The 27,418-nt window shown below is 36.1% G+C and overlaps 1 protein-coding gene across 1 annotated transcript in view; it reads left to right on the forward strand.

Moving 5' to 3' along the window:
- ank2a (ankyrin 2a, neuronal) overlaps positions 1 to 27,418 on the forward strand; it is an 85,914-nt gene that overhangs the window by 27,101 nt on the left and 31,395 nt on the right. Inside the window, 22 exon segments of the mRNA XM_048197342.1 lie at positions 1,187 to 1,288; positions 4,239 to 4,337; positions 6,347 to 6,445; positions 6,558 to 6,656; positions 7,425 to 7,610; positions 9,691 to 9,714; positions 11,084 to 11,182; positions 13,290 to 13,388; positions 13,654 to 13,752; positions 14,579 to 14,776; positions 16,738 to 16,836; positions 17,239 to 17,337; positions 17,747 to 17,845; positions 17,968 to 18,165; positions 20,095 to 20,193; positions 20,437 to 20,535; positions 20,628 to 20,825; positions 25,166 to 25,264; positions 25,401 to 25,499; positions 25,847 to 25,945; positions 26,026 to 26,124; positions 26,225 to 26,297. Of these exon segments, the coding sequence (XP_048053299.1) occupies positions 1,187 to 1,288; positions 4,239 to 4,337; positions 6,347 to 6,445; positions 6,558 to 6,656; positions 7,425 to 7,610; positions 9,691 to 9,714; positions 11,084 to 11,182; positions 13,290 to 13,388; positions 13,654 to 13,752; positions 14,579 to 14,776; positions 16,738 to 16,836; positions 17,239 to 17,337; positions 17,747 to 17,845; positions 17,968 to 18,165; positions 20,095 to 20,193; positions 20,437 to 20,535; positions 20,628 to 20,825; positions 25,166 to 25,264; positions 25,401 to 25,499; positions 25,847 to 25,945; positions 26,026 to 26,124; positions 26,225 to 26,297 (2,464 nt within the window).

Raw genomic sequence — 27,418 nt, forward strand, 5'->3', positions numbered from 1 at the left:
GCCTGTGATGGCCTGACACATTAATGCTTCACGTTCTACATGACCTGAGAGGTACTGATTTATTCAATAGCATTCTAAATACTGCTGCCAGAGCTTGGCGTCAATGCTCTTGTCAATTGTATTTTAACCAAAATAAAATAAATACCTGAATGCTAGCTTGGACTGATCAAAAAGCTTGACTTTAGTCTCATAAAAGGGGTCTCTGGAATTTTAAAGGTTTTAATATTTTAATAAAAATACATTGAGGATTTTGTGTTGGAATTTCACATGCAGGTTTTATTGTCACAGTTGTGACTCTTATGCCAAGGACTTTAAAAGGAATTGCTCTAGCAGTACAAACAAACACATGTTCGCTGAATGATGCCAAATCTGAAATTTGATCTTAACATTAATTTTCTTCTTCGCATGGCAAGACTTTCAGTGCATAACCGTACACACATTCAGATCTCTGTGTGTGTGTCATGTCAGCTGCCTTCATTCTGTTTTTCTGTCTATATTTAGCAGAGTCACTGTCAGACAATTCTGATAAAAGGAGATACACCCACTGAAATGAAAAACTTCACATACACGCACATAAACGCACAGCACAAACTTCATGAATCCTGAAATAACAAATACTTGTTCAAAAGTTTGGGGTTAATAAGATTTTTTAATGTTTTTAAAGAAAAAAAAAGCCTCTTATACTTACCCATGCTGCATTTATTTTGTCAAACATACATTAAAACTAATATTATTCAGCAAAGCTGAATTTTCAGCATATTACTCCAGTCTTCAATGTCACATGATCCTTCAGAAATCATTTTAATATGCTGATTTGGTGCTCAAATTGGTTGGATTCGTTGATGAATAGAAAGTAACAATGTAAAAGTCTCACTTTTGAGCAGTTAATGCATCACTGCTGAATAAAAATATTAATTTATTTCAAAAGAATCTTACTGACCCTACACTTTTAAATGGTAATGTACATTATCAAATGGACCATCCTGATTGAAAAAAATATGAGCTCACCCAGCATTTGTTCTTGTTTAATATCTTATTTCACTTTATGTCATATGTCATATTATTACAGAAGTAAAATGAGATGCATTGACTTTGATCACTTGAATATTGCATTGTAATTTCTCAGTGTTTTACTAGAGCTGGACTGATGTTTCTTAATGTTTTTCTTGGTGTGTTGTTTCTACAGTCGGACAGTAACACCAGCTTCCTGAGAGCAGCCAGAGCAGGTAATATTGAAAAGGTTCTGGATTTCCTCAAGGGCGGACAGGATATTTCTACATGCAACCAGGTAACTTTTTCCATGAACTAGGATTTCAGCGTTACAAAAAACAAGTCATTCTGTTTCTATTTCACTCTTTTGTTGCAATAATTCAACTTAATTCAAATAATATCAACAACTGGAAGTTTTGTAAACAGTGACATTTCACAGTTTTTAGATTATGTATTTATGAATATAATCTAATCTGTAGAGATAAAGTCTGTTGGGTAATGCTGAATTTGAAGGCCTATGTTTTCCAAGAAGCAGGTTGTCATAAACTTCTTTCCAGCTTAAGAGACATATTCTGCCAACTGTGTGTTAGCTATACACTCTTTAGAAAGTCCTAGTAGATTGTGCTTTGTGAGGGAAGGATAATCCTGATTATTAGAAATAATGTATGCTTTTTTTTTTTTTTTTTTTTTAGCACACATTACATTATGATGTTAGAAAGCGATACTTATTCCTAACAAATGCTGCATTGCCATCATGACATAATCAGCTAGTTCTCTGCCAGGCAGTACTTTCTAGTATATCAAAGGCTTTTTACTCATGCGTGTCTCTGGCAGCTGTTCACACTCCTGACCTTCTGTACCTTCTGCATATCCAAACCCTCCCACTGTCACAGCACTGCTGTGTTCAACCATTCCTTACAAATTACCCCTGGCATAACAATGCACTGACATCACCAAATAGATATTGAAGGTAAATGGATCTATAATCTTAAAATGTGTGAAATGGTTTAGCTTGAAATCGAACAGTCTTAAAATTCAAATATGCACATAAAATAAAACAGTTTTTCTAGTCAGATATACAATAAAGTCAACTTTTATCAACGAACAGAAGATAACACATGCAAAATACCATTCAACGAGATTTGGCACAGGCACGAGCTACAAAATTGTCAACCATCACCACATAAATATGATGCAAATGTAGTACTGAGTGTTGAGGTCATTATACTAGCAAACAAATACACCATGACCAACCCGGGGAAAAAAGAGAAAATAAATCTGTGTTTTTCAGGGATATAATGATATCCTCATTTCATGGTTCGATTCATATCATGATACTGAACTCACATATTATGCTGATACTTCAAGACATATGATAAAATGTTATCAAAAAATTAACTGTTGACTAAAATGCTAAATTTGGTATTACACTGGGGGTGGAAGTATAGGCTTGGATTCGGTGCTGCTAACCCAATACACAGGACAATGTTAATACCAGAATAAAAATATTCATGATTCTGAAGCTGAAAATACAGATATGCTTCATTGACTAGATATATTTAAAATAGGCCACTTTTTACTGGTACCACAAGACATTTGGCATTATCAGGACCTACAGATATTCCCCCTATTGAATTATTATACATTATATTCGACATTATATAGTAGTTCAATGTAGTACATTCACTAAAACTCTGTAAACTTAATTTTTTTTCTCACACACTAATTTTCTTATTGGATGAACTATACACAATACATATTGTCACTATCCACAATACATATTGTTGCATTTTTGTATTGCGATATATTGTGACACAGTATATTGTTACACCCCTATAGCATTTTAAGTACCTTAATGTTACACTAACATTGGTTTAACAAGACTGTAGGAAAAAAAATGTAGAAGATGTTTCACTAAATTTGACAGTCACAGTATATACAAATTGTATAGCATATCTGCTGATTTTTTTTTTTTTAACATTTTTATTACATATTTTGCTTGAAAAGTGTGATTGTGCTGTCTTATTTATTTATTTAATTTTATGGATTAAATGCAACTGTGTGATATTTTATCCAATGCAATGCAATTTTGTTTGATATTCCAATTTCCAATTAAAATGGACTGAAATTACATCAGAGACAAATGTCATAGGGTTGCTGTGACCCCTTTATTATGTAATGGGCTGAATTTGCCACTGCTCCAGCGTATGATAGTTTTTACCATGACATTTATCCATTATGATGTCATCTGGAGTCGACCAGTAATGAGCATGTCAGCACAACAATGAACAGGCATTCCATTTTGTTTCCTCCAAAATCCACTCTTCTAATCCTCGCTGAGTGATATTGCAATATAATCTGCCCATGTTTTATCTGTTTTTCCCCCCCGACCGGAATCCCTCTCTCCAGATGCAAAAACTCCTCCAGCTTTCATTATCCAAATAAATGAGATTAGAGTCTAGTTAATTCTCGTTGCTCTTACTGACGTGTCTGAATGTTAGCCACACTGTTACACAAGAGCTGTCATGATTTACCATCAAATACAGAATGGGGTGCATTAGTAAATTAAGACAGGTGGTGATGTTTGAATGAAGGGAATGCTTATTTACAGCTCCAGAAAAAGAGATTAAACACTTAAATTCCACGTTTAACTTGTAAGCTTGATTTATTAATGACAAGTGACTTTGACATGATATAATGAATTACACATTTTACAATGACTAAAATGATCATTGCACTGGCAAATTTGGCCATAGTAAAATCTGTTATAACTATTCTTTATATCAGGGATTTAACTGGGGTTTGGGAAAAAGTTAAGATAAATATAAAATAAAAGCAAAGCAAAACAAAAAATATAAAATAATCTAATAAATATAATATAAAAAAGAAAGTCAAATATATATATATATATATATATATATATATATATATGTATATATATATATATATATATTTATAATATATTTAAAATATTAACCATAATCTTTAATCGTTTAATCTTCTTTCATCTTTTCTAGAGATATACACAACAATTTCCTATATTTAGTAATCAATCTAGAAAATGCACATGGGTGATCTATTAGTGTAGAGTATTTATTTTTTTTCTTGTGTTACCCCTGTCACATTTTTCTGCCAAAAAAGGCTGTATTGCTATTATTTATCATTAGCAAAATGTGCTGTTGTCTTGTTTTGCATCGTAGCTTATTGTCAAATTTGCACTGATAGAAAATGTCTACCTCTGCACTTAGAATGGGCTCAATGCGCTCCATCTAGCAGCCAAAGAGGGTCATGTGGGGCTGGTGGAGGAACTTCTGGAGAGGGGTGCGACCGTGGACTCTTCAACCAAGGTTAAGCACACTTAAACACTCACAAAGTGAAGAGAGGGTTATGTGATTCCCAAATGGCTAGAGAGAGAGTAAATCTGATGGAATGTCAGTCATCCAGCATTGTGATATGATGAGTACAGTTGGACTCTGTTGACTCCTGTCATCTGACACACAGAGCCAAACAGACACACCCACACAAGCCAGGGACTATAAACAAATGACCAGCAATCACACAGATAGCAGAGAGCTCTATCCTGCAAGGGCAAGAGCTTTGGTAGACTTTGTGTTGGGCAGAAATGTGATTGTTTTAGTGATTTGCATACCATTTGTTTTAGTATGGACTAGATTCGTAAAAGTCCTTTTTGCCTGATAAGATTTCTGCAATTTCATGCAAGCAGTGAGCGAATCAGGTCAAATGTCTCCTGCAGTCTCCATTGGCAAATAGCTTTTCTTGTTTCAAGCATAAGCATCCGTTTGCAAAGGCCCGCCTGCTTAAGTTACTGTTGCTATGTCCGACAAACCATGCCACACATCATGTTCTCACGCAGTGAAAAATATATCTCGGAGCAAAGAAGACACTAACAACGTGACAGACAAGACTGAGCAGGTTTATTATGATATTAAACAAAGTCTCAAATTTTAATATTTTGTAATTTTATAAGAAATTTAAACAATAAATACCATTTTGTGGCTCTTTAATGTGTCATGACAGATCGCTGTAGTGCCTCAGTTCAAGCGGTTCTTAAACAGATCATCTCTTCCTACTGGTTAATTTATAGCATCAAACATGAATGAACATCAGAAGGAATGTTGTTACAACCGCGGAAAGACGTCAGTACACACCATTTTCAAGTATAGTCCACAGAGTCTGATGCTTTGCTGGATATGGCAGATTTGGCGTTATGATTGGTTAGATCGCCTGTCAATCAAACCCCCGGTGAAGGATCAGTTGTGTTAGATTAGTTCATAAGTTGCTTTTGGGGGTAAGAAAATGATACTTGGGATACTTTTCTTTGATAAGTCCTAATACTTATACAATCTTATACATTGTTGCTTCTGAAATATAGTTTGCTGTTTAACCCTTTCGATGGTGAGTTTAAAATATTCTAACTGTCCCCCCAGAGTGAGTTTTTTTAAGGCGACCGTTATTTTTAGAACGTTTGCCTTTAATGTTTCCATGGCGACGCGTCTTGCGTGTCACGAGCGCTGAACGCAGCAACAATAACACTGTATGACAGATGGATCGCTATTATTTAGTTTTTCCTTTTACATTTAAAATATTCGCAAAATTGCTTACCATGTCATCAACTATATGATATTCCGATTCTCAAATATGTGTAAGTGAGTGTGCTTTGTCGTTTTAAAACCTTTATAAATGATCTTTATCTTGATCTATAATGCGAGATGGGCGCCGCCATCTTAGTTTGCGCTGCAGTTCACAGAGTCCTGTCAGTCGGATTTACAGCAGGTGAATTCATCAATTTCTCCCGAAATATATGCAAGTAAGTGGCTGGTGAACTGGAAGAATAATAGAGTAAACGTTATAGTTACTTAGGCCCATTATGTGCGTCTGATATGAATAAATGTCGGCAAATTATATTTGTTATTGCTGCTTCCACTGATGTCGGACATCAGTGTGTATTTGATAAAACTCTTAATGTATTGTTTTAATGGTGATTATGCATATTTAAATGTCTGAAACCTTAAAAGAAACATTATGTGGCTGAAAACGCTGCATAGCTGTGATATATGACAAGAGCTGCGCGCGTCCGTCTCGCAGCCAGAGCGCGAAAGCACAGTTTGAATCTGGCAGTTATGTGACGTCGCTGAACGTTCGAAATCCCATATGTGGTACCGTACGCCCAGGGGCACAGAAATAAAAATCCCATATGTGGGACCGTACCGCTCAAAGGGTTAAATATATTATTTCCAGCTTTTTTCAGTGTTGTCCCTTTGTGATTCACACAAGTACTAACATACTCATACACAAACAAGTGCACAATTAATATGTATCTCCCTTTCGTCTTCAGAAAGGGAACACTGCATTACATATTGCTTGTCTGGCTGGGCAGAAAGAAGTTGCAAAGTTGTTGGTGAAAAGAGGAGCAGATGTAAACTCCCAATCGCAGGTGAGAAAAGTATAAATTATAGTAATGATAATATAAAATTTAATGCAAATTAATTTATAATTTAATAAATTGTTATAATATTAAGCTTTACTCTACATGTATGTTACTACAGAATGGCTTCACTCCACTTTATATGGCTGCTCAAGAGAATCACCTGGATGTTGTGCGATATCTTCTGGAGAATGGTGGAAACCAGAGCACGGCTACAGAGGTTTGGGATTGCAAGTGTTGTGTGTGTGTGTGTGTTTCCATTCTTTCCGACATGCCCATACAAGTATCGGTGTCTCTTAAAAAGGACCTGCTTTTTTTACATTTTCAACTTTCTTTAGTGTGTAATGTGGCTGTTTGAGTATGAAAAAGGTCGGCAAAGTCACAAAGCACAAAGTCCACTCCAAAGGGAGTTATTCTTTATATCAATGAGCACTGTTTCTGAACTCCCTGAAACGCCTTGATTGTAGTCTTGAGTTTTATTCTGCGAACACAAATGTCACAATATCCCTCATTTAAATAATTCCCAAAAGGGGTCAAGGCCTGGTTGAGTTAGTTAGTAGTGTGTTGAAACTTGTGGTTATGGTAAGGGGGCGTGACATTTCCAAAACATGCTCAAAGCAGTTGACCAATTGCAACACACTGATCCAGCTGACCAATCAGAGCACATTGTGCTTTTCGGAAGGAGTTACTGACAGACTGGGAATAGAGGTGCTGCAACAACGTAAAATATGTGAAAAATTCACATATTTCACATTGAATGTTCACAAAAGTTTTTTGAACATTCAAGCATAAAAAGCTTTTTCTTTTTTTTTTTTACACTAAATATGTGATATTGTTTATCAAACATTCAAGCTAAAGACTGTCTAAAACTGAATGGAAGTGAAATCTGAATGGAAGTGAAACCATTCATCTGGTTATGGTTTTTCTATCTGAACAAAGAGTTGGTTCTGTTTGTTAATCTCTGTCTATCTGTTCTCTCCATTTCTAGGATGGCTTCACTCCTCTGGCCATTGCTCTGCAGCAGGGTCATAATCAGGTGGTCTCTCTGCTCCTGGAACATGACACGAAAGGTAAAGTCCGCCTGCCTGCACTCCACATCGCTGCCCGCAAGGATGACACCAAGTCTGCTGCTTTGCTGCTCCAGAACGACCATAATGCTGATGTCCAGTCCAAGGTAAGGGAGTAAAGGAGTAAAGGACTTTTTTAAAGATGGCACTATAGTTACACTCTCAGAAAAAAGGGTACAAAAGCTGTCACTGGGCAGTAACCTTTCAAAAGGTACACCTCTGTACCTTATTTACCTCTTAAGGGTTCATATTAGTACCTAGGGAGTACATATAACTACCTAAATGACAGCTGACAGCTTTTGTACGTTTTTTTTTTTTTTTTTTTTTTAATATGGTTTTTGGACATGTACAGTATATTTTTGTAATAACATGGTTTTGAGGATGTTCACCATGACAGTGCCATTTTTAGACATGGTGTCATGACAGTATCCTGTGTTGTTTGAAAATTTAGCATAGTAATGGTGTTTTTATTTCCGTATGATACATGTACAGTATCATTGTGCCATGGTGTTCTTTGAACTTGTGGTATCATAGTATATCAATATGGTAAACATGTTGTTATACAGTCATTGTATCATAGTACCTCAGAACATTTTTTTATTTTTAATTTATTAATCTTGTCACTTAAAGGAGACCAATTATGCCTCTTTTTACAAGATGTTATGTTAGTCTCAGGTGTCCCCAGAATGTGTCTGTGAATTTTCAGCTCAAAATATCACACAGATCATTTATAATAACATATTGTAAATGTGCAATAATAAAAAAATAAAACCATCTTGAGATTAAAGTTGTTAAATTTCGAGAAAAAACTCGTTACATTTCTAAAAAAAAGTCAAAATAAATTGTTGAGAATAAACTCGTTAAATTACAAGAAAAAACTTAATTTAATGAATTTGTTCTCGTAATTTAACAACTTTTTTCTCATAATTTAATGAGTTTATTCTCAACATTTTATCTCAACTTTTTTCTCGAAATGTAACAAGTTGTTTTCTCGTAATTTAACGAGTTTATTCTCAACATTTTATTTCGACTTTTTTCTTGAAATTTAACGACTTTTTTCTCATAATTTAATGAGTTTATTCTCAACATTTTATCTTGACTTTTTTCTCGAAATTTAACGACATTTTTCTCATAATTTAACGAATTTGTTCTCGTAATTTAACGACTTTTTTCTCGTAATTTAATGACTTTATTCTCAACATTTTATCTCGACTTTTTTCTCGAAATGTAACAAGTTTTTTTCTCGTGATTTAACGAATTTATTCTCAACATTTTGTCTCGACCTTTTTCTCGAAATTTAACGAGTTTTTTCTCGTAATTTAACGAGTTTATTCTCAACATTTTATCTCGACCTTTTTCTCGAAATTTAACGACTTTTTTCTCATAATTTAATGAGTTTATTCTCAACATTTTATCTTGACTTTTTTCTCGAAATTTAACATAATTTTTCTTATAATTTAATGAATTTGTTCTCGTAATTTAACAACTTTTTTCTCGTAATTTAATGACATTATTCTCAACATTTTATCTCGACTTTTTTCTCGAAATGTAAAGAGTTTTTTTCTCGTAATTTAACGAGTTTATTCTCAACATTTTATCTCGACTTTTTTCTCGAAATTTAACAAGTTTTTTCTTGAAATTTAACAACTTTAATCTCAAGATGGTTTTATTTTTTTATTATCGCTTGGTCCTAATCCTCTTCCGTATAAATGCCCATTTTTGAGTGGAAGCAAGAACATGCTGTTTTCATGCATGTATCTTTAAATGCAAATGAGCTGCTGCTCCCTGCCCCCTATCCAGAATAGTGCTTTGCATTTACAGCTTGTGCCTCGGATACATCTGTTTGGTTTTGATTAGTATCCCTATGTGTTTTAAAGCCATATCTGATTAACCTTCTGATATATGGTTTTCTGAGCGCATACATCCTGATGGATTTTTACCACAATAGGGTGGCTGTACACACACTGCGGACACATAAATATGTTCAATAACATATAATGTATTGATTCATTAATTAAATTTGAACAATTTTAGTTATATTAGAACACTTGTTTGGCTTTTTTTTTATCTTCACAGAATTATAGTCATACTTTTGGAAGATCCTTTTAAGATAAAAATGTAAAAACATAAAAAAAATGCCATATTAATAAAAATGCCATATTTTTTCCTCATGTGCGATTCCCTCAGATGATGGTCAACAGGACTACAGAGGTATTAAGACTCTCAGCAGAATCCTGCATTCTTCTCAACTCTTGTTAAGCCTAATGTGCTACTTGACACTGAATCTTTCTTTTACAGTGCATGGGAAGAGTAGAGTCTTGTAGTGCATGACACATTGTTGTTTTTATTTTAGTAGCAACACCGTTTTCTCAAAATGTATGGTTGTTTCTTGCTCATCAACATGTTTTATGCTCTGTTTTGAGCAGGAATTAGGGGTTCGTTAAGTTATTTAATACCACTTATGATTTTACTAACAGATTAAACAGACGTTTAACCAAAGACTTAATATTTAGAAAGACAGTGCACTTGTATTACTATGAATGGGAGAAAATGCAACACGCAATATGGCAGAAAAAGTCCCGCCTTCTAAATAAAAGAGCCAATCATCTATTGGTAAAATAATTGCATCACTGCAGCTGCCGTTAGAAGCTCCGATTGCTATAGAAACAATCAGTGTTCCGAGACGCGCGCTTAGGACTGCGCATACGCAGTGGCTGCAGCCTAAAAAAGAGGTTTTTTAACGCTATTTGAGCATAAGAAAACACATTTTATTGTTGATTTCAAATATGAAATTTAAGCTTGGTGAACAGCTTTGGAGAATTTTATGTTTCCCCATTCAAAGAAATAGGAGCTGCACTTGCATGACTGAAATAGCCACTCAAAAGGCGTTTCAAAGATGGCCGCCGAGTGAAATGACTTAAAGGGACTTTGGTTTAACTCTTAATTGTGCATGTGAACTCATGCTGTCACTCTCACTGTCTGTGTAGAAGTCTCTCGGTCACATTTTGCTGCACATTTTTGTTAATTCTGTTTTTTAAATTGCACCATGTCTGTCAGAATGGAAAGGTAAGAAAAAATGGCACCATCAAACGAACTCAGTAAGACAGACAATGCCAATTTTCTATCTATACATTCACCTTTAGCAATATGTAGTGAGTAGTTGCTGAATAACATTTGTTTGTTCAGATATTTTGTTTATCATCTTTTTTTTCCCTTTCATTGTCACTGAGAAACTTCTCATCTCTCTCATATGACACTGAGAATGTGCTCATATATTACATAACATGCACAAATCTAACCTTTCTGTTTCTTATTTCATCAAAGTTTTTACTTTTCCTTCACTCTAGTGCATGGTTGGATCCATTGGTAGCAGATGAGAATCCAGACATTACTTTTACATTATTTTTTTTTCTTTTAAGTTTTTGCACAAATGTGATGATTCACTGGAATGCTGCATGGTAGATCATGGATGACAGATGTTTAAAATTAGTTGGAAGACTAGCACTTGCAAATTTACCTTCATTCTGTTTCTCTTGTTCTATCCCTTCTTTTATCCCAATACTATTCCTTCCTCTAACAGAGTGGCTTCACTCCTCTGCATATTGCTGCTCACTACGGTAATGTTAATGTGGCCACGCTGCTGCTCAACAGAGGGGCTGCTGTAGACTTCACAGCCAGGGTATGATCATATACTGATCATAACTTATATTGACTAAAGTAGCATACTTTTTGTTCAAGTGTACATACTTCTAAATGTGTCATAGGACAGTTTCATGCTACCTCTTCTTGAATAAATAGAATATACTGTCCAAGCATGGTTGACTTAGTGTACTAGGATTTTGGATGCACTACTTACAATTAGGCAAAATATTATATAAGTCTTAAATCCATGCAATAGCTTTCTGTAAGGAATTGAGTGATATTTCAGTTGTTATTCACTGAAATCACACAATTATCATTTTTCGGTAAACTATCATTGTACAGGGATAATGTGCATGTCACAGTTATCCAAATTTTGGTGCAGTCGATCTAATGAATTATCGTTTAGTATAACATGAATTTCATATACTATCAGATTTTACATTTATGAAGCAATATATACAGGTGCTGGTCATATAATTAAAATATCATTTATTTCACTAATTCCATTCAAAAAGTGAAACTTGTATATTATATTCATTCATTACACACAGACTGATATATTTCAAATGTTTATTTCTTTTAATTTTGATGATTATAACTGACAACTAAGGAAAATCCCAAATTCAGTATCTCAGAAAATTAGAATATTGTGAAAAGGTTCAATATTGAAGACACCTGGTGCCACACTCTAATCAGCTAATTAACTCAAAACACCTGCAAAGGCCTTTAAATAGTCTCTCAGTCTAGTTCTGTAGGCTACACAATCATGGGGAAGACTGCTGACTTGACAGTTGTCCAAAAGACGACCATTGACCCTTGCACAAGGAGGGCAAGACACAAAAGGTCATTGCAAAAGAGGCTGGCTGTTCACAGAGCTCTGTGTCCAAGCACATTAATAGAGAGGCGAAGGGAAGGAAAAGATGTGGTAGAAAAAAGTGTACAAGCAATAGGGGTAACCGCACCCTGGAGAGGATTGTGAAACAAAACCCATTCAAAAATGTGGGGAGATTCACAAAGAGTGGACTGCAGCTGGAGTCAGTGCTTCAAGAACCACTACGCACAGGCGTATGCAAGACATGGGTTTCAGCTGTCGCATTCCTTGTGTCAAGCCACTCTTGAACAACAGACAGCGTCAGAAGCGTTTAAAGACAAAAAGGACTGGACTGCTGCTGAGTGGTCCAAAGTTATGTTCTCTGATGAAAGTAAATTTTGCATTTCCTTTGGAAATCAGGGTCCCAGAGTCTGGAGGAAGAGAGGAGAGGCACACAATCCACGTTGCTTGAGGTCCAGTGTAAAGTTTCCACAGTCAGTGATGGTTTGGGGTGCCATGTCATCTGCTGATGTTGGTCCACTGTGTTTTCTGAGGTCCAAGGTCAACGCAGCCGTATACCAGGAAGTTTTAGAGCACTTCATGCTTCCTGCTGCTGACCAACATTATGGAGATGCAGATTTAATTTCCCAACAGGACTTGGCACCTGCACATAGTGCCAAAGCTACCAGTACCTGGTTTAAGGACAATGGTATCCCTGTTCTTAATTGGCCAGAAAACTTGCCTGACCTTAACCCCATAGAAAATCTGTGGGGTTTTGTGAAGAGGAAGATGCGATATGCCAGACCCAACAATGCAGAAGAGCTGAAAGCCACTATCAGAGCAACCTGGGCTCTCATAACACCTGAGCAGTGCCACAGACTGATCGACTCCATTCCACGTCGCATTGCTGCAGTAATTCAGGCAAAATTAGCCCCAACTAAGTATTGAGTGCTGTACATGCTCATACTTTTCATGTTCATACTTTTCAATTGGTCTTAAGTAATATTCTAATTTTCTGAGATACTGAATTCGGGATTTTTCTTAGTTGTCAGTTATAATCATCAAAATGAAAAGAAATAAACATTTGAAATATATCAGTCTGTGTGTAATGAATGCATATAATATACAAGTTTCACTTTTTGAATGGAATTAGTGAAATAAATCAACTTTTTGATGATATTCTAATTATATGACCAGCACCTGTATATATATTCAGTTCATCTTTTACTTTCCCTGGATTTCAGCAGATAGTGTCTTGGTTTAATGGTTTAGTTCAATCACTTTTTTTCCAAGTTTGAATACATTATCCTAAAAGATGTACTGTTTTGTTTAGAATGGTATTACCCCTCTCCATGTGGCCTCCAAACGAGGGAATACCAACATGATTGCTCTGCTGCTAGATAGGGGTTCTCAGATTGATGCTAAGACAAGGGTGAGTATCAATAGTACCATCAAAATACTGTAAAACAAGCGCCCTCTACTGTTCACAGAGAAAGAATTATTACTTCAATATAAGAAATTAATAGCTTTTTGTGAGTAATGCATTATGATTGCTGATTCAGACTGTTTAGGGTATCTTATTTTATGTTTGTGGATTTGTGCAAGTTGTTTTAATAATACATTGTGAATGTCCATTTATAATGTGTGTTTTTTCATATGTGCTGTTTGTCTGTTTCTGTCTTCTCTCTGTTGAACAGGATGGGCTGACACCACTGCACTGTGCAGCCAGAAGTGGACATGACCCTGCAGTGGAAATACTGCTTGAAAAAGGAGCTCCCATACTGGCACGGACCAAGGTACATGGAACCACACGTTTCTAAGTGCTTTCTAAAAACTGTTAATGCTTATGCTTATGTAAACACACACACACACAAACACACACACAAACATTTTGGATTTCCATGTTTTTTGGGGACTTTCTATAAGCATAGTCATTTTTATATTGTACAAACTATATATTCTATCCCCTAATTCTAACCTTAAAAACACGCGTTTTTACATTTAAAAAAACAAAACAAAACAAAAAAAGCATCATTTAGTATGATTTATAAGCAGTTAAAAAATATATAAAAATAAATAAAAAAATAAATATTTTTTTTATAAAATGCAGTAAAAACAGTACTATTGTAAAATATGATTACAATTTAAAATAACTGTTTTCTATTTTAATATATTTTAAAATGTAATTTATTCCTGTGGTGGCAAAGCTGAATTTTCAGCATCATTACTCCAGTCTTCAGTGTAATGTGAATCATTACAATAAGCTAAATTTGTGCTCAAATAACATTTCTTGTTACATTATTATCAATGTTGTGCTGCATAATATTTATTTATGGAAACCGTGATATATTTTGCAGGATTCTTCGATGAATCGAAAGGTCAAAATAAAAAAGCATTCATTTGAAACAGAATCACTTTCGATCAATTTAATGCATCTTTGCTTGATAAAAGTAATAATTTCCTTTAAAAAAACTTTTGAAAAGTACTATGCTACATGAATATGTTAAGAATTCAATACCACAGTATCATGTCACAGTATGAATGCTCCATGGTACCACCAAAGCACTTAAATGATCTTAGGCTGATCTATTTTTCTCTCTTTCTTTATTTTTCCACACACAGAATGGACTGTCCCCGCTGCACATGTCTGCTCAGGGTGATCACGTTGAGTGTGTGAAACACCTGCTGCAGCACAAGGCACCGGTTGATGATGTAACACTGGACTACCTGACCGCCCTTCATGTTGCCGCCCACTGTGGTCACTACAGAGTCACAAAATTACTGCTGGATAAGAAAGCGAATCCTAATGCCAGAGCACTGGTAATTATTTGTCTCTGATAGACGATAAATGAATATGCATTGTGTTAATCAGCAAGTATTAGTAGCTATGTTTCCAACAACATATTTTTATGCAAATTTTGGTTTATCACATAAAAACTCTAAATGGATATGCCAAGATGTGCATAAATTTAAAAAATGTGCATAAAAAAGGTATGCACTCAATTGAGGTGGACAATTTTTTATCTGTTAAGAAGACATCCGTGTAAGCTACAATGGAAACACATTTACAGAATAAATCCCTTGATGCGCAACCAAAAAAAAACACACGTTACTTTGACTCAACAGAGAATGTGATTGGATAACTGGACTAACCAGTGAGTCAATTTCATTGCACGGCATCTCAAATGTTTGGTCATTCTAAAATTCCTGAGCCAAAGTCTGGAAATGTCTGTCTCACACAATTGCATTCCCAAACACCAAGCATCTGCCTCGGAACACAAGATAACATGACAGTGTTTATTGCGTTTAGTCTGCATGCTCTGAGGCCGAAGTCATTTATGAAAAAAAGCCACAGTGGCTTCCCCAATTGAAGCAACTTCCATTTTTATTACAGATATTTTGTGCAAATTTTCTAGGATGTTGGGATTTTGTTCTCTTAAGCACATTGATGGAAATGGTTCTTTATTTGCAAAATGTTGGTTACACTTTATTTTTTATTTCAATTTATTTAATACTTTAGACATTCTAATAACTGTAAGTTGGTATCCAACTATAGTTAGTACCAATTTTACTAAGTTGGTATCCAAATTTGTTTCCCAAATGTAGTGCTGTAGTACTTGAGACCGGTCTTGAGACCATTTTTTGAAGTTTTCAGTCTTGGTCTCGACCGCTTTTCTGCTCAGTCGTGTATTGGTCTCAGACTAAAAGGACTCAGGATTTTATTTCATTCCTGGTCAAGATCACAACTTGTGGGGATATCATTAAATTGCTGGTGCATTATTTATTTGTTAGATTCATTAAACTGAATGTATGTAAAGCTTCCTGCTTCAAATACAATCAATCACTTATTTCTAATTTGAGTTCTTTTGTCACTGTTGTGCTGGGTCAGAAATTAACAGGTTATTGTCTAAAAAAACTCTCCAAAATTAGTACAAACACCCAAAATAATTCAAGATATGATTGCAAAAAAGTACTTGTATAAGAACTTTTTATATATATATATATATATATATATATATATATATATATATGTATATTAGAGCATGATATAATTAAGCAATATCAAAAGAGCAAGATAGCTGTTTTCACGATTATGAGTTTTCAAACGTTAATATTAAGTAACTTACATTTTAGACACAATTTTAAACAAGTTTTTGCTATTTTGGCAACGGAAATAGTTCCAAACAAATTCATAACGAAAATGTTGTGCGTTTCCAAGCAACACACAGCGGTTTTCCTTTACTGAATGAATCAGCTGCTTTGAATGAATCGACTCCGTGACTCACTTGCTAAGTGTTTTGCCGCCACCTACTGCTGGTTTTAGTTTCATATTTTTAAAGTATCAAAATATAATTTAAAACATTAACCTAATTGTACCAATTCAGCAACTTCTGTGCCACCTTGGCAGTGCAAAGATTAATTTTGTTTTTGTGGTATATTGGTAACAGCTCTATACAGTCTCATTAATAGAATTATATTTATTGATTAAATGTAAGACATTTCTCAGGCAGTAAATGTAAATCTTTTAGATGAATTTAAGGAGTGCTGGCCTGCACTTGGTCTTGACAAGGTCTCGCCCTGTCTAGGTTTTAGTCTTGTCTTGGTCCCAACCCTACAAAGTCTTGTTCTTGTCTTGATCTCAACACACTCTGGACTTGGTCTCAGTTTATGTGGTTTGACTACAACACTCCAAATTTGCGCATAGGTTAAATAAGCAACTTTGAATTGAGACATAGATAGAGATGTACTGTATATACAGTAAATATGTTTGTTTCTTTTAGAATGGCTTCACTCCTCTGCATATTGCCTGCAAGAAGAACAGAGTGAAAGTCATGGAGCTGCTGGTTAAATACGGCGCCTCAATCCAGGCCATCACTGAGGTGAGAGTCTTAGTAGTCTGTGACTGTGCCCCATTTCACATACTATTTAGGATGAATAATATCTAAATTTCCATGTAACTTTGTGGAGTTTAATTATTTACAGTTTAATAATTAAACTTTGTTTTGAGTCTGATTATTACCGTAGCTCAAACAGAACATGCCACTAACAATGCCAAAGTCTTGGGCTTGAATGCATGAACTGCTGAAATGTATACATTGAATGCAATGTAAATGTCTGCCAAATATGCTAATGTAATATGAATGCAAATAAGAGTGGATCACTTCTGCTTACATTTATTGGGGAGTTGTTCCTCTTGTCGACCTGCTGACTCAACCACTGCTTGCTCATTCATTGCTCAGTATTTTAGCTCTTGTATCACTCTTTCCTCTCTTTCTCCCTAGTCCGGCCTGACCCCAATCCATGTTGCAGCATTTATGGGGCACCTCAATATCGTTCTCCTGCTGCTACAGAATGGAGCCTCTCCTGATGTCTGTAATATTGTGAGTACAGTAATACTTTCTGTTGTGAATAATTGACTGGGGTTTAAGACTTCACCGACAGTCACTCTTGCGCATTGGTTGTGTGATATCCACTGGCTCGTCTTCATAGTTTAAAATGGAAATATTTTCAATATTGTGAAGTGACATTTTTCTTTATCAACAATTGCTTGCAAAATGGACAGCGATTCACATTGCGTGATAATAAATTCAAGTAGATTATTAAATTAAAGAGTAAATGCACATCGCAATATATATCGCACACCCTAGTGTTAGAGCCTTGGCTTAGCTCATGCTTTGGCACATTGTGGCACGTTTCCTGTCCTTTATACTCTCCTCTGAGTCAAAAAAGTCTACAAAAGCCTGCATTTCCTGTAATACTGACCGTAGTTGTGTGTTCGTGTGTCATCAGCGTGGCGAGACGGCATTGCACATGGCTGCAAGGGCAGGACAGATGGAGGTGGTGCGATGTTTGCTAAGGAACGGCGCTATGGTGGATGCCATGGCCAGAGTGAGTCAATAAAAACACTTATGGAAGAAAGCGAAAATACAGATATTAATGACTACAAATACAGATTTCAATATACTATATCTGTATTTCTCTTACTTTTTCTATCTGATTTCTCCCTCCAGGAGGATCAGACACCCCTTCACATTGCGTCACGTCTAGGTCAGATAGAGATCGTGCAGTTGTTACTGCAGCACATGGCTCACCCTGATGCTTCCACCACTAATGGATACACACCTCTGCACATCTCCGCTCGTGAAGGGCAGGTGGACACGGCTGCAGTGCTGCTGGAGGCCGGAGCATCTCATTCGCTCACCACGAAGGTGGGACTGCAGGCATATCTGTGAAACAAATACAGACCCTCATTCAAATATATTGTCAAATATTATTTCAATAACCCTGTTATTTTGTACACTACCATTCAAAAGTTTGAAGTCGATAAGATGTTTTTATGTTTTTCTTAAGCTCACCAAGGCAGCATTTATTTGATCAAAAATATAGTAATAATGTGAAATATCATTACAAATTCAAATAACAACTCCAGTTTTCAGTGTCACATGATCCTTCAGAAATCATTTCTTTTCAGGGTTGTTTGATGAAAAGTAAAAAAGAACAGCATTTATTTGAAATGGTGTGAAATTAAGTGTCCTTGCTGAATAAAAGTGTTAATGTCTTTAAAATCTATCTATATATAAAATCTTACAGACCACACATTTTTGTACAATAGTATGTACAGTGCTCAGCATAAATGAGTACACCCCCTTTGAAAAGTAACATGTTAAACAATATCTCAATGAACACAAAAACAATTTCCAAAATGTTGACAAGACTAAGTTTTATATACCATCTGTTTAACTTATAACATGAAAGTAAGGTAAATAATATAAGTTAGAGAACAAAATTTTCAGTTTTACTCAGATTAGGGTGATGCACAAATGAGAACACCCCACTGAAAGTCTCTGGAGAAAAGCTAAATTTTAGACTACAAATGTCTAATTTAACAAGAATTCAACCACATGTGAGTCTAATTATTCATTACACAGGTATCCAGCAGACAGTTGACTATAAAAAGGTGTTAAAACCCCTTCCCGTTTCATGCTGTCAGCAATGGCACCTCATGGAAAAGAAAGAAAATAATTTCTTTACACCATAAAAAGGTGAAGATCAGCAAAGCTTTACTTATTAGTCAGAATACTGTAGCAAAAGTGGTACAAAAATTAAAAAAAGATGGAATGCAACCATCTCACAGAGACGTCCAGGTCATCCACGGAAGTTAACACCTCGACAGGAGCATCTTCTGCTGAGAAGGGTTGAAGAAAATCGGCACGCAAGTTCACTGCAGTTATCTAAAGAAGTAGAAAGCCAAATTGGGGTGACTATTTCCCGTGACACAATATGGCGTACACTGCAGAGGAATGGCATGCATGGGTGCCGTCCACAAAAGAAGCCTCTCCTAAAGCCAAGGCACAAAAGAGCCCGCCTAGAGTTTTCCAGGGCCCATGCTGACCAAGATGAAGACTACTGGGACTCTATACTCAGGAGTGATGAAATGTTTTTGGAACTGATGGCTTCAAAACTAAATGGCGTCGCAAAGGTGAGGAATACAAAGAAAACTGCATGGTGCCTACAGTGAAACATGGTGGTGGCAGTGTCCTTATGTGGGGCTGCATGAGTGCTGCTGGTGTCGGGGAGCTGCATTTCATTGATGGCATCAAGAATTCAGAGATGTACTGCTCTATACTGAAAGAGAAAATGCATCACTCCATACCCTTGGTCGTCGTGCACTTTTCCAACATGACAATGATCCTAAACACACATCTAAGGCCACTGTTGGATTTCTGAAGAAGAACAGGGTGACAGTGATTCAGTGGCTCCTGGTCTGAACCCAATCGAACACCTATGGGGAATTCTGAAGACAAGATGAGCATCATTCTCCACCCAGCATCCAAATCATGGAGGCCATACAAAGTACTAGATGTAGTAGTTTTTGTTGTAGGGTGTACTCATTTTTGCATCACCCTAATTTGAGTAAAACTGAAAAATGTGTAATCTAAGTTATATTATTAACCTTACTTTCATGTTATAAGTTAAACAGATGTTATATTAAACTTAGTCTTGTCAGCATTTTGGAAATTGTTTTTGTGTTCATTGAGATAATGTTTAAAATTACTTTTCAAAGGGGGTGTACTCATTTACGCTGAGCACTGTATTTGTCTGTATTTAACTAAAGATAAATATCCTTCCCTTAACAGAAAGGCTTTACTCCTCTACATGTTGCTGCTAAGTATGGAAGCCTGGATGTGGCAAAACTCCTCCTACAGCGAAGAGCACTTCTTGATGATGCTGGAAAGGTGAACGTCAAAACTTTAATCACCTACTAATTACAATTTTACACTTTATTTTAATAATCTACTTTAGACATTCTGCTAACTTTCATTAAAGTATTAGTAGACAGTTAGGTTAGGGTTAGTAGAATAAGTTGACATACTTGCAAAGGTACTTTACAGTCTACTAATACTCTAATGACTGTATTTTTTTTTTAAATATGTGTTCACTATTGCCATTTTCTTTCTATATTTGTCTTTCTGAAACAGTACGGTCTGACACCTCTGCATGTAGCTGCTCACTATGATAACCAGCAGGTGGCGATGATGCTCTTGGATAAAGGGGCCTCACCTCATGCTACTGCTAAGGTGAAAGATGACAAATATCAGACTGTCACTGCATCCAGCAAAACGACATAAATGTATTACCTGATGGTTTGTGTTAATCTCTTTCTGTGCAGAATGGCTATACACCCCTCCACATTGCGTCAAAGAAGAACCAGACTCAGATCGCCTCTGCGTTGCTTCAGTATGGAGCAGAGACAAATGCATTGACCAAGCAGGGTGTGAGTCCTTTACACCTGGCATCTCAGGAGGGGCACACAGAGATGGCCTCCCTACTGCTGGAGAGGGGTGCACACGTCAATGCTGGCACTAAGGTAAGATCTAGATTGAGCCATAGATATGTATACGTAGATGCCACATCGACCGCTCCAGACACGTCAATGCATCTACCATCTTGGAACGGTTAACATGATGCTGTTTATCACTCACACTAACTAACAAATCAATGAATTTTCAGCTGTAAAAACCACTGAGCTATAAATTCCAGACTAAATGGGATATGTGCTGGTTTATATTTTTATGTATAACTCAATATGCAATATCCATATGCAGAATTATACATTAATGATAAACTAAATACTTTGAAAATCATCTGCTAATGTCTACTGTAGATATAAATATTCATATTATGAATAACTAGGTTAGATTTGACCTTTTGACCAGATTTGACTATTCCAATATGATGGACGGGCAGCCCATAGAAACAGACACTAATGAGGCATTTATGTGTGTGTGTATATATATATATATATATATATATATCTGTGTCTAGAGCAAGGAGCCTCAGCTAATGTTCCTGCATAAACATAACATCATGGTCAAAGTTTTACGAATTTATGGTTATAAAAAGTTGTAAAAAGTTGTAAACCTCTTTAATGGTATAAGAAAAGTCTTAATCATCATTTCAAATTTAGGGAAAGAAAAACTGGAATCGCAATATGGCTTAAAAGACTATGATTTAATTAAATCTGAAATAAATAATTAAAATCATATATATATATAAATAATATCATTTATAAAAATGGTTTAAAGGCTGAAATGTTTATCATTTTATAAAACTTTGTTTTTGTTAAAGCTTGTATTATTTGAGTCTATGCTACCATAGACATTGCCCTACCTCACCCATATGGTATTAAATTTATGTGTGCAGGTCTTAAAAAAGCCTTACATTTTAAAAACATATTTTTGTCATCCAAACTGACTATGTTTACATGGACACTTTTTGTTTCGATCGTAATTAAATCATTCCAATTGATGAAGCCGAATATAATGTTTACTCGAACGCTAAATTAAGTGATCGGGTTGATGTGTTTCAAATCGGATTTGATCTTTTGACATGCACACACTGCACAAATATACAGAGTATCCTGCTGTTGGCGCATACTAACCATCCATCCTGCCATCGCTTCTTTTCTTTGTTTTAAAAAGCAGAATTAATATTAATCTATTTCGGGTCCTGGTTAGGAGACGAAGAGCACATGAAGCTTTGTGCCGTGCTGTTTGTATTTATCAAGCTGTAAAACCGCCACTTCTCACATCTGTGGATGAGAGTCCGAAGCAAGGACTACTGGGACGACGTTCTCCTGCAGTACTGCACAGACGATAAGTGGAATGAGAATTTTAGAATGATACGACAGTCATTTGTTACACTTTATACAAACGTTCTTTCTGGTTCTCGAATCTTATTGGCTGAGAGCTGTGCGATATTCCCCCAGTATCGGCACTGGAACCATTTCACAATTTGTATCACTCCACTTGTTGCCGGATCTATAATCTCTATATTGTCGTAAGAGCAAACCCACTATAATTTTACAATATTATTACTGTTATTGTCACGGAATGTAGTTTTAAAATTTTTTTTGGCAAGAATGTAGTTGTTTAGACCTCAAATATGTGATTTATATCTAAACATATCGCCTATTTGACAATTTGTTTAGACGCTTTCGGTGATGTGAGCTCCAGTCAGCGTCCGTTGTTCAGTGCTCATGTATCCACCCAGAACAGCTTCGTCTCGGCCAGTCCTTCGGGAATTTTCCTCTGGCTCCTATTTAGATAGTGGTTAAACATGAGGTCTAATTCATTTTGGTTATATAAAATAGGCAATCTTTGGTCTTATTAATCTATCACTTGTTCCAGAGCAAATTGTTTTCGTTTTATTAAATCCTGTATTAACTGTAGCACTGCTTTTGGAATTTTGCCTGAATTGTTTGGTTGTGTTTATTTCCTATTGTACAAAGTTCTTATACTTTTGGCTATTGTTGTTAATTTAAATATTATTGTTCAATAAAGAATACTTTATATAACAAATATGCCATATTTGTTATTGAGAAAGGGTCTGTTAGTTAGTGAATGGTAGTTTGACTTCAACTTTAAAAGTTACATTATTACGCCATTAGATGGTGGCAAAGACTGTAATTATGAGCGAGTCACAAGGACTTTTATATTGAAAGGGACTGAACCTAGGTTGTAAACAAGGAAATTGTTTTTACTTTAAACAACCATAAGATGCAACCGACAAATACATTGACTAATGCTGTCATGGGAAATCCCCTTAGCTGTTAACTGTCCTCAGTGGACATTCGCTGCCTGCGGGACTAGAACCCTGGTCCGCTGACATGGGAGTGGGGCACTCTAACAAGGAGGATAAAGACCGCTAGAGTGCCTCTTTAGATCAGGGGAGTGAGGCTTACATGCACAGATGTAGAGGCCTACGTCTGTTACACTCCCTCCCTAAATCTCACTGGCATCCGGGTCATGGCACCACTGCAACCCCTCATGTTCGAACCACCCTCTCTAAAGGCTGGAATACACTACACGACTTTTGCCCCGATTTCCCCCCCGATTTACAGTCTGAACAAGTTGACGCTAGTTGACAAAAGTCAGAGCCAGTCTGCAGATTTGAGCCGACAGATTCTATGGAAAATCGCGTAGTATATGACAGTCATAGTCTCCGATTTTTTAGCTTCAGATTTTGATTCCATCCAGTCGGAGGATATCAAACCTGTTTGATATTTTGAGCCGATTTTAGAACACATATCAGTGAACAATATGTGTTGCTAATAAATACAGTATAACGTTACACGGTACAGTCATACGCTGCCCAAGCAATGCAAATCAAGGGTGTGAAGTCACAAAGATCGAGAAAAAAATGAGACTACTGTACAAGATCAGGTGATAAGGAAAAACTTACCTCATTCAGCTCACGAATCATGGCGCTTGAAGAGTAATCATGTTGAGACACTATTATATACCGCTTACAGCCGCTAGATGGAGCCGCGAGCTCGCGCACGACATGCATAAATCTCCTGCATTTGTTTCGCCTGTCTGTCATGTGTCTCCTATAGCAACCAGGCGCATGTTTCTGTTTGTGTTCCGAACGATTGTAAAGTCTGGTAGTGTATGATGCCCAACTTTTCTCTGTAACCATTTACAAAGTCGGCAAGTGTATGATGCCTAGTGTTTTAAAAATCTGTTCAGATTTTAAAAATCGTGTAGTGTATTCCAGCCTTAAATGGGACTCAAACCCAGGTCCGCCAGCATGGGAGTCAAGCGCTTTAACAAGGAAGCTAAAGACCACAGTCTTTAGAGTGCCTCTTGAGATCTGGGGAGTGGGGCTTACACACATAGCTCTTACTAGCCTACGTCTGTTACACTAACCCCCCCTTAAACCTCACACCCATCCGGGTCATGGCACCACTGCAACCCCTCCTGTTCTAACTGCCTAATGAGGTCTAAGCGGTACTCGAACCTGGGTCCACAAGCATGGGAGTTGGCGCTCTAACAAGGAAGCTAAAGACCACAGTCTCTAGCGTCAGTCGCTAGAGAGTCAGTCAGCTCTTTTTAGCTGTGCTCTACTCGTAAGGAAATAGTTCCGCACAAAAGTGTGTTTTTAAAGACGTTGTTGTTGTTTCTTATTTATTTACACACTTGTGCTGTCGAACAGTTGTATAAACACAATATCACACTCGTAGTTGTGCTGATATACAGCCATATTGCACGCCTACAAGTGTGATATTGCTCATATATTCAACAACAGCAGCTGCTCGTTTAGCTCGTCAACGTCATTACACCATTTCCAAATCATTGCACATGCACAGAAATTTACAGTTTCAGTTTTCAGTCCAATCAAGTGTTTATATGTTTATATAGAATGGATTACAAAATTTTACACCACCCCTTACCATCCGAATGAAATTTCAATCGGATTTGGCCAATCGGATTTCAATCGGATGTGGTTACATGTGACTTTTTTATTCAGATTGTGCTACTCAGCTTCCCTGTAGACTGTTATCTTCAGTCCACTTGTGCATTAGCAAATTAGATCATTACTGACTCCTAGAAACCATACTATTGGCTCCTTACTTTGCTAATATAATGGGGCCACTGTAGAATTCAGCAAGTGACCAGTCAGAAAGAAGTATTCCAGAGAGCCAAGTAATAGTGAAAAAAGTGAAAGTGACATGTGCAGGCCAATCTGTGGCACCTAGGGGAGTGATTGGGGTTAGTTGCCTTGCTTAAGGGCACCTCAGTCATTTCCTGCCGGTATTGAGAATCAAACCCGCAACCTTCGGATTACCAGTCTCTAACCATTAGGCCATGACTGCTGTAATGATAAACATGAGTTGGTTCATAATTTCTTCTTTTTGTTTTTCAGAGTGGTCTTACACCTCTTCACCTCACTGCTCAGGAGGACAGAGTGCGGGTGGCTGAAATACTCGTCAAAAACGATGCAAACATAGACCAGCAGACCAAAGTAAGCAGGACTCATAGATTTATATTACTGTGGTTCTTTTACTGTACTTTAATTTACAAAAAAAATAATAATTTGGAAAGAAAGTTTCAAGATGTGTTACATTTCAGCTAATGTGAAATTTGGTTGTTTCTTCTAGTTGGGCTACACTCCTCTTATTGTTGCTTGTCACTATGGAAATGTAAAAATGGTTAATTTCCTTTTGCAAAATGGCGCTAACGTCAATGCAAAAACTAAGGTAAGAATTTTATATTGTTATATATGCACAATCATTTTTGAATGTGATAATAAGAAATGTTTCTTGAGCACCGAATCAGCATATTACTACTGTAATTGTTATATTTTATGAATTAATTTATACACAACAAGCATGCTGTTATTTATCTATTATATTATTGTATTATTATTTCTTTATATATATAATATTTTTACATTTATGAGATAAATATTCTATTTTGCATCCTAGAAAATTTTATCAGACATTCTTCAGCTTTTTGCATTGCATACTGATTTTTCATATAATTGTTATTTCTGATCTGTATACTGTATTGATGGAGCTGTTTTTTTTGTTTGTTTTTTTTTTAGAATGGCTACACGCCACTTCACCAAGCTGCTCAGCAGGGAAATACACACATTATCAATGTCCTGTTGCAGCATGGGGCCAAGCCTAATGCCGTCACCATGGTGAGGGACAAACTCGTACTCGCAGAAATGATATTATTTCTGAATCATACTCCTCTAACCTCACACTCTTTCTCTCTCAGAACGGAAACACAGCACTCTCTATTGCTAAACGTCTGGGGTACATCTCAGTGGTGGACACTCTGAAAGTTGTTACTGAGGAAATAGTCACAACAACAACCGTACGTATACTTGACTTTACATACAGTATTAAGAACTTTTGATGTGTGCATAAACAGTACAGTGTATATGTTGAATGCTTGTTTATTTCAACTACTGTAGACTGTGACAGAGAAACACAAACTGAACGTTCCAGAGACAATGACAGAAGTTCTGGATGTGTCTGATGAGGAGGGTAAGATACTGTGTTTTATTCATTTTTATTATGCATAGTCAGGATTTCATAAGTCTGTGTAAAAATTGCTGTGCCTCTATAGCCCAGCATCAGATGGAGGAGGAGCTTTTTACTGAAGTCTCTATGGAGATCGAAGGTATAAAGGGTATAGATATAGAGTGAACAAAACTGACCCCTTTACTAACATTACACTTACTACATTTGCCAAAAATCTGTTCAGTTCGTTCTGTATCTATTCCAAAGTGTGGTTTGCAGTTTGTGTGCTAACTGGAACCAGCATGATTATTGTATGTAAAAACTGTGAAAACTAACTTTCTTCTGCGTTATTTGTGCTAATCTGGGGAACATTTTTAAAATCATAAAATGAGAATACATAATATCTGTGGGACACTGAGTATTTTTAATTAATAATACCTACATAATGAGTTAGGGGTATTTGTTATGGCAGTCATCACTGTTACTATTTAGAGTAAGAGATTAGAATAGAACCCTAGCCCCAATACTGTTGGTAATACTTTACAGTAAGGTTGCATTAATTAAAGGGATAGTTCACATAAAAAAATGAAAATTTAGCCATCACTTACTCACCCTAAAGTTGTTCCAAACCTGTAAAAGTTTTATTTTAAAGAATGTTGGTAACCAGACAGTTGACAGTACCCATTGACTTCCATAGTATTTTTTTTTTCCTACTATGGAAGACAATGGCTACCATCAACTGTTTGATTACCAACATTCTTTAAAATATCTTCTTTTGTGTTCAACAGAAGAAAGAAACTCATACAGTTTTGGAACAACTTGAGGGGGAGTACATTTTCGTTTGTTAATAAAAATACAAATTTTCTTTGTTAGTTCATGAAAGCTCAGGTCCAGGTCCAAAACCACAAATTTTGATTTTAATTATGTATTAGTAAATGTTGAACTAAGATTAATAAACACTTTAGAAGTATTTTTCATTGTTAGTTCATGTTAAAGGGGCTCTATGTAAGATTTTTACTTTAATAAAGCATAAAAATATCCTAATATGTTTGAACAATAATAAACAATGCTATAGCCAGATATTCTTTGAAAATGTGCGCTCCGGTTAAGTAGTGTTTGTATTGCGCATAAATTTTAGTCATTCC

Source organism: Megalobrama amblycephala, linkage group LG7, assembly GCF_018812025.1.
Source record: "Megalobrama amblycephala isolate DHTTF-2021 linkage group LG7, ASM1881202v1, whole genome shotgun sequence".
Taxonomy (NCBI): domain Eukaryota; kingdom Metazoa; phylum Chordata; class Actinopteri; order Cypriniformes; family Xenocyprididae; genus Megalobrama; species Megalobrama amblycephala.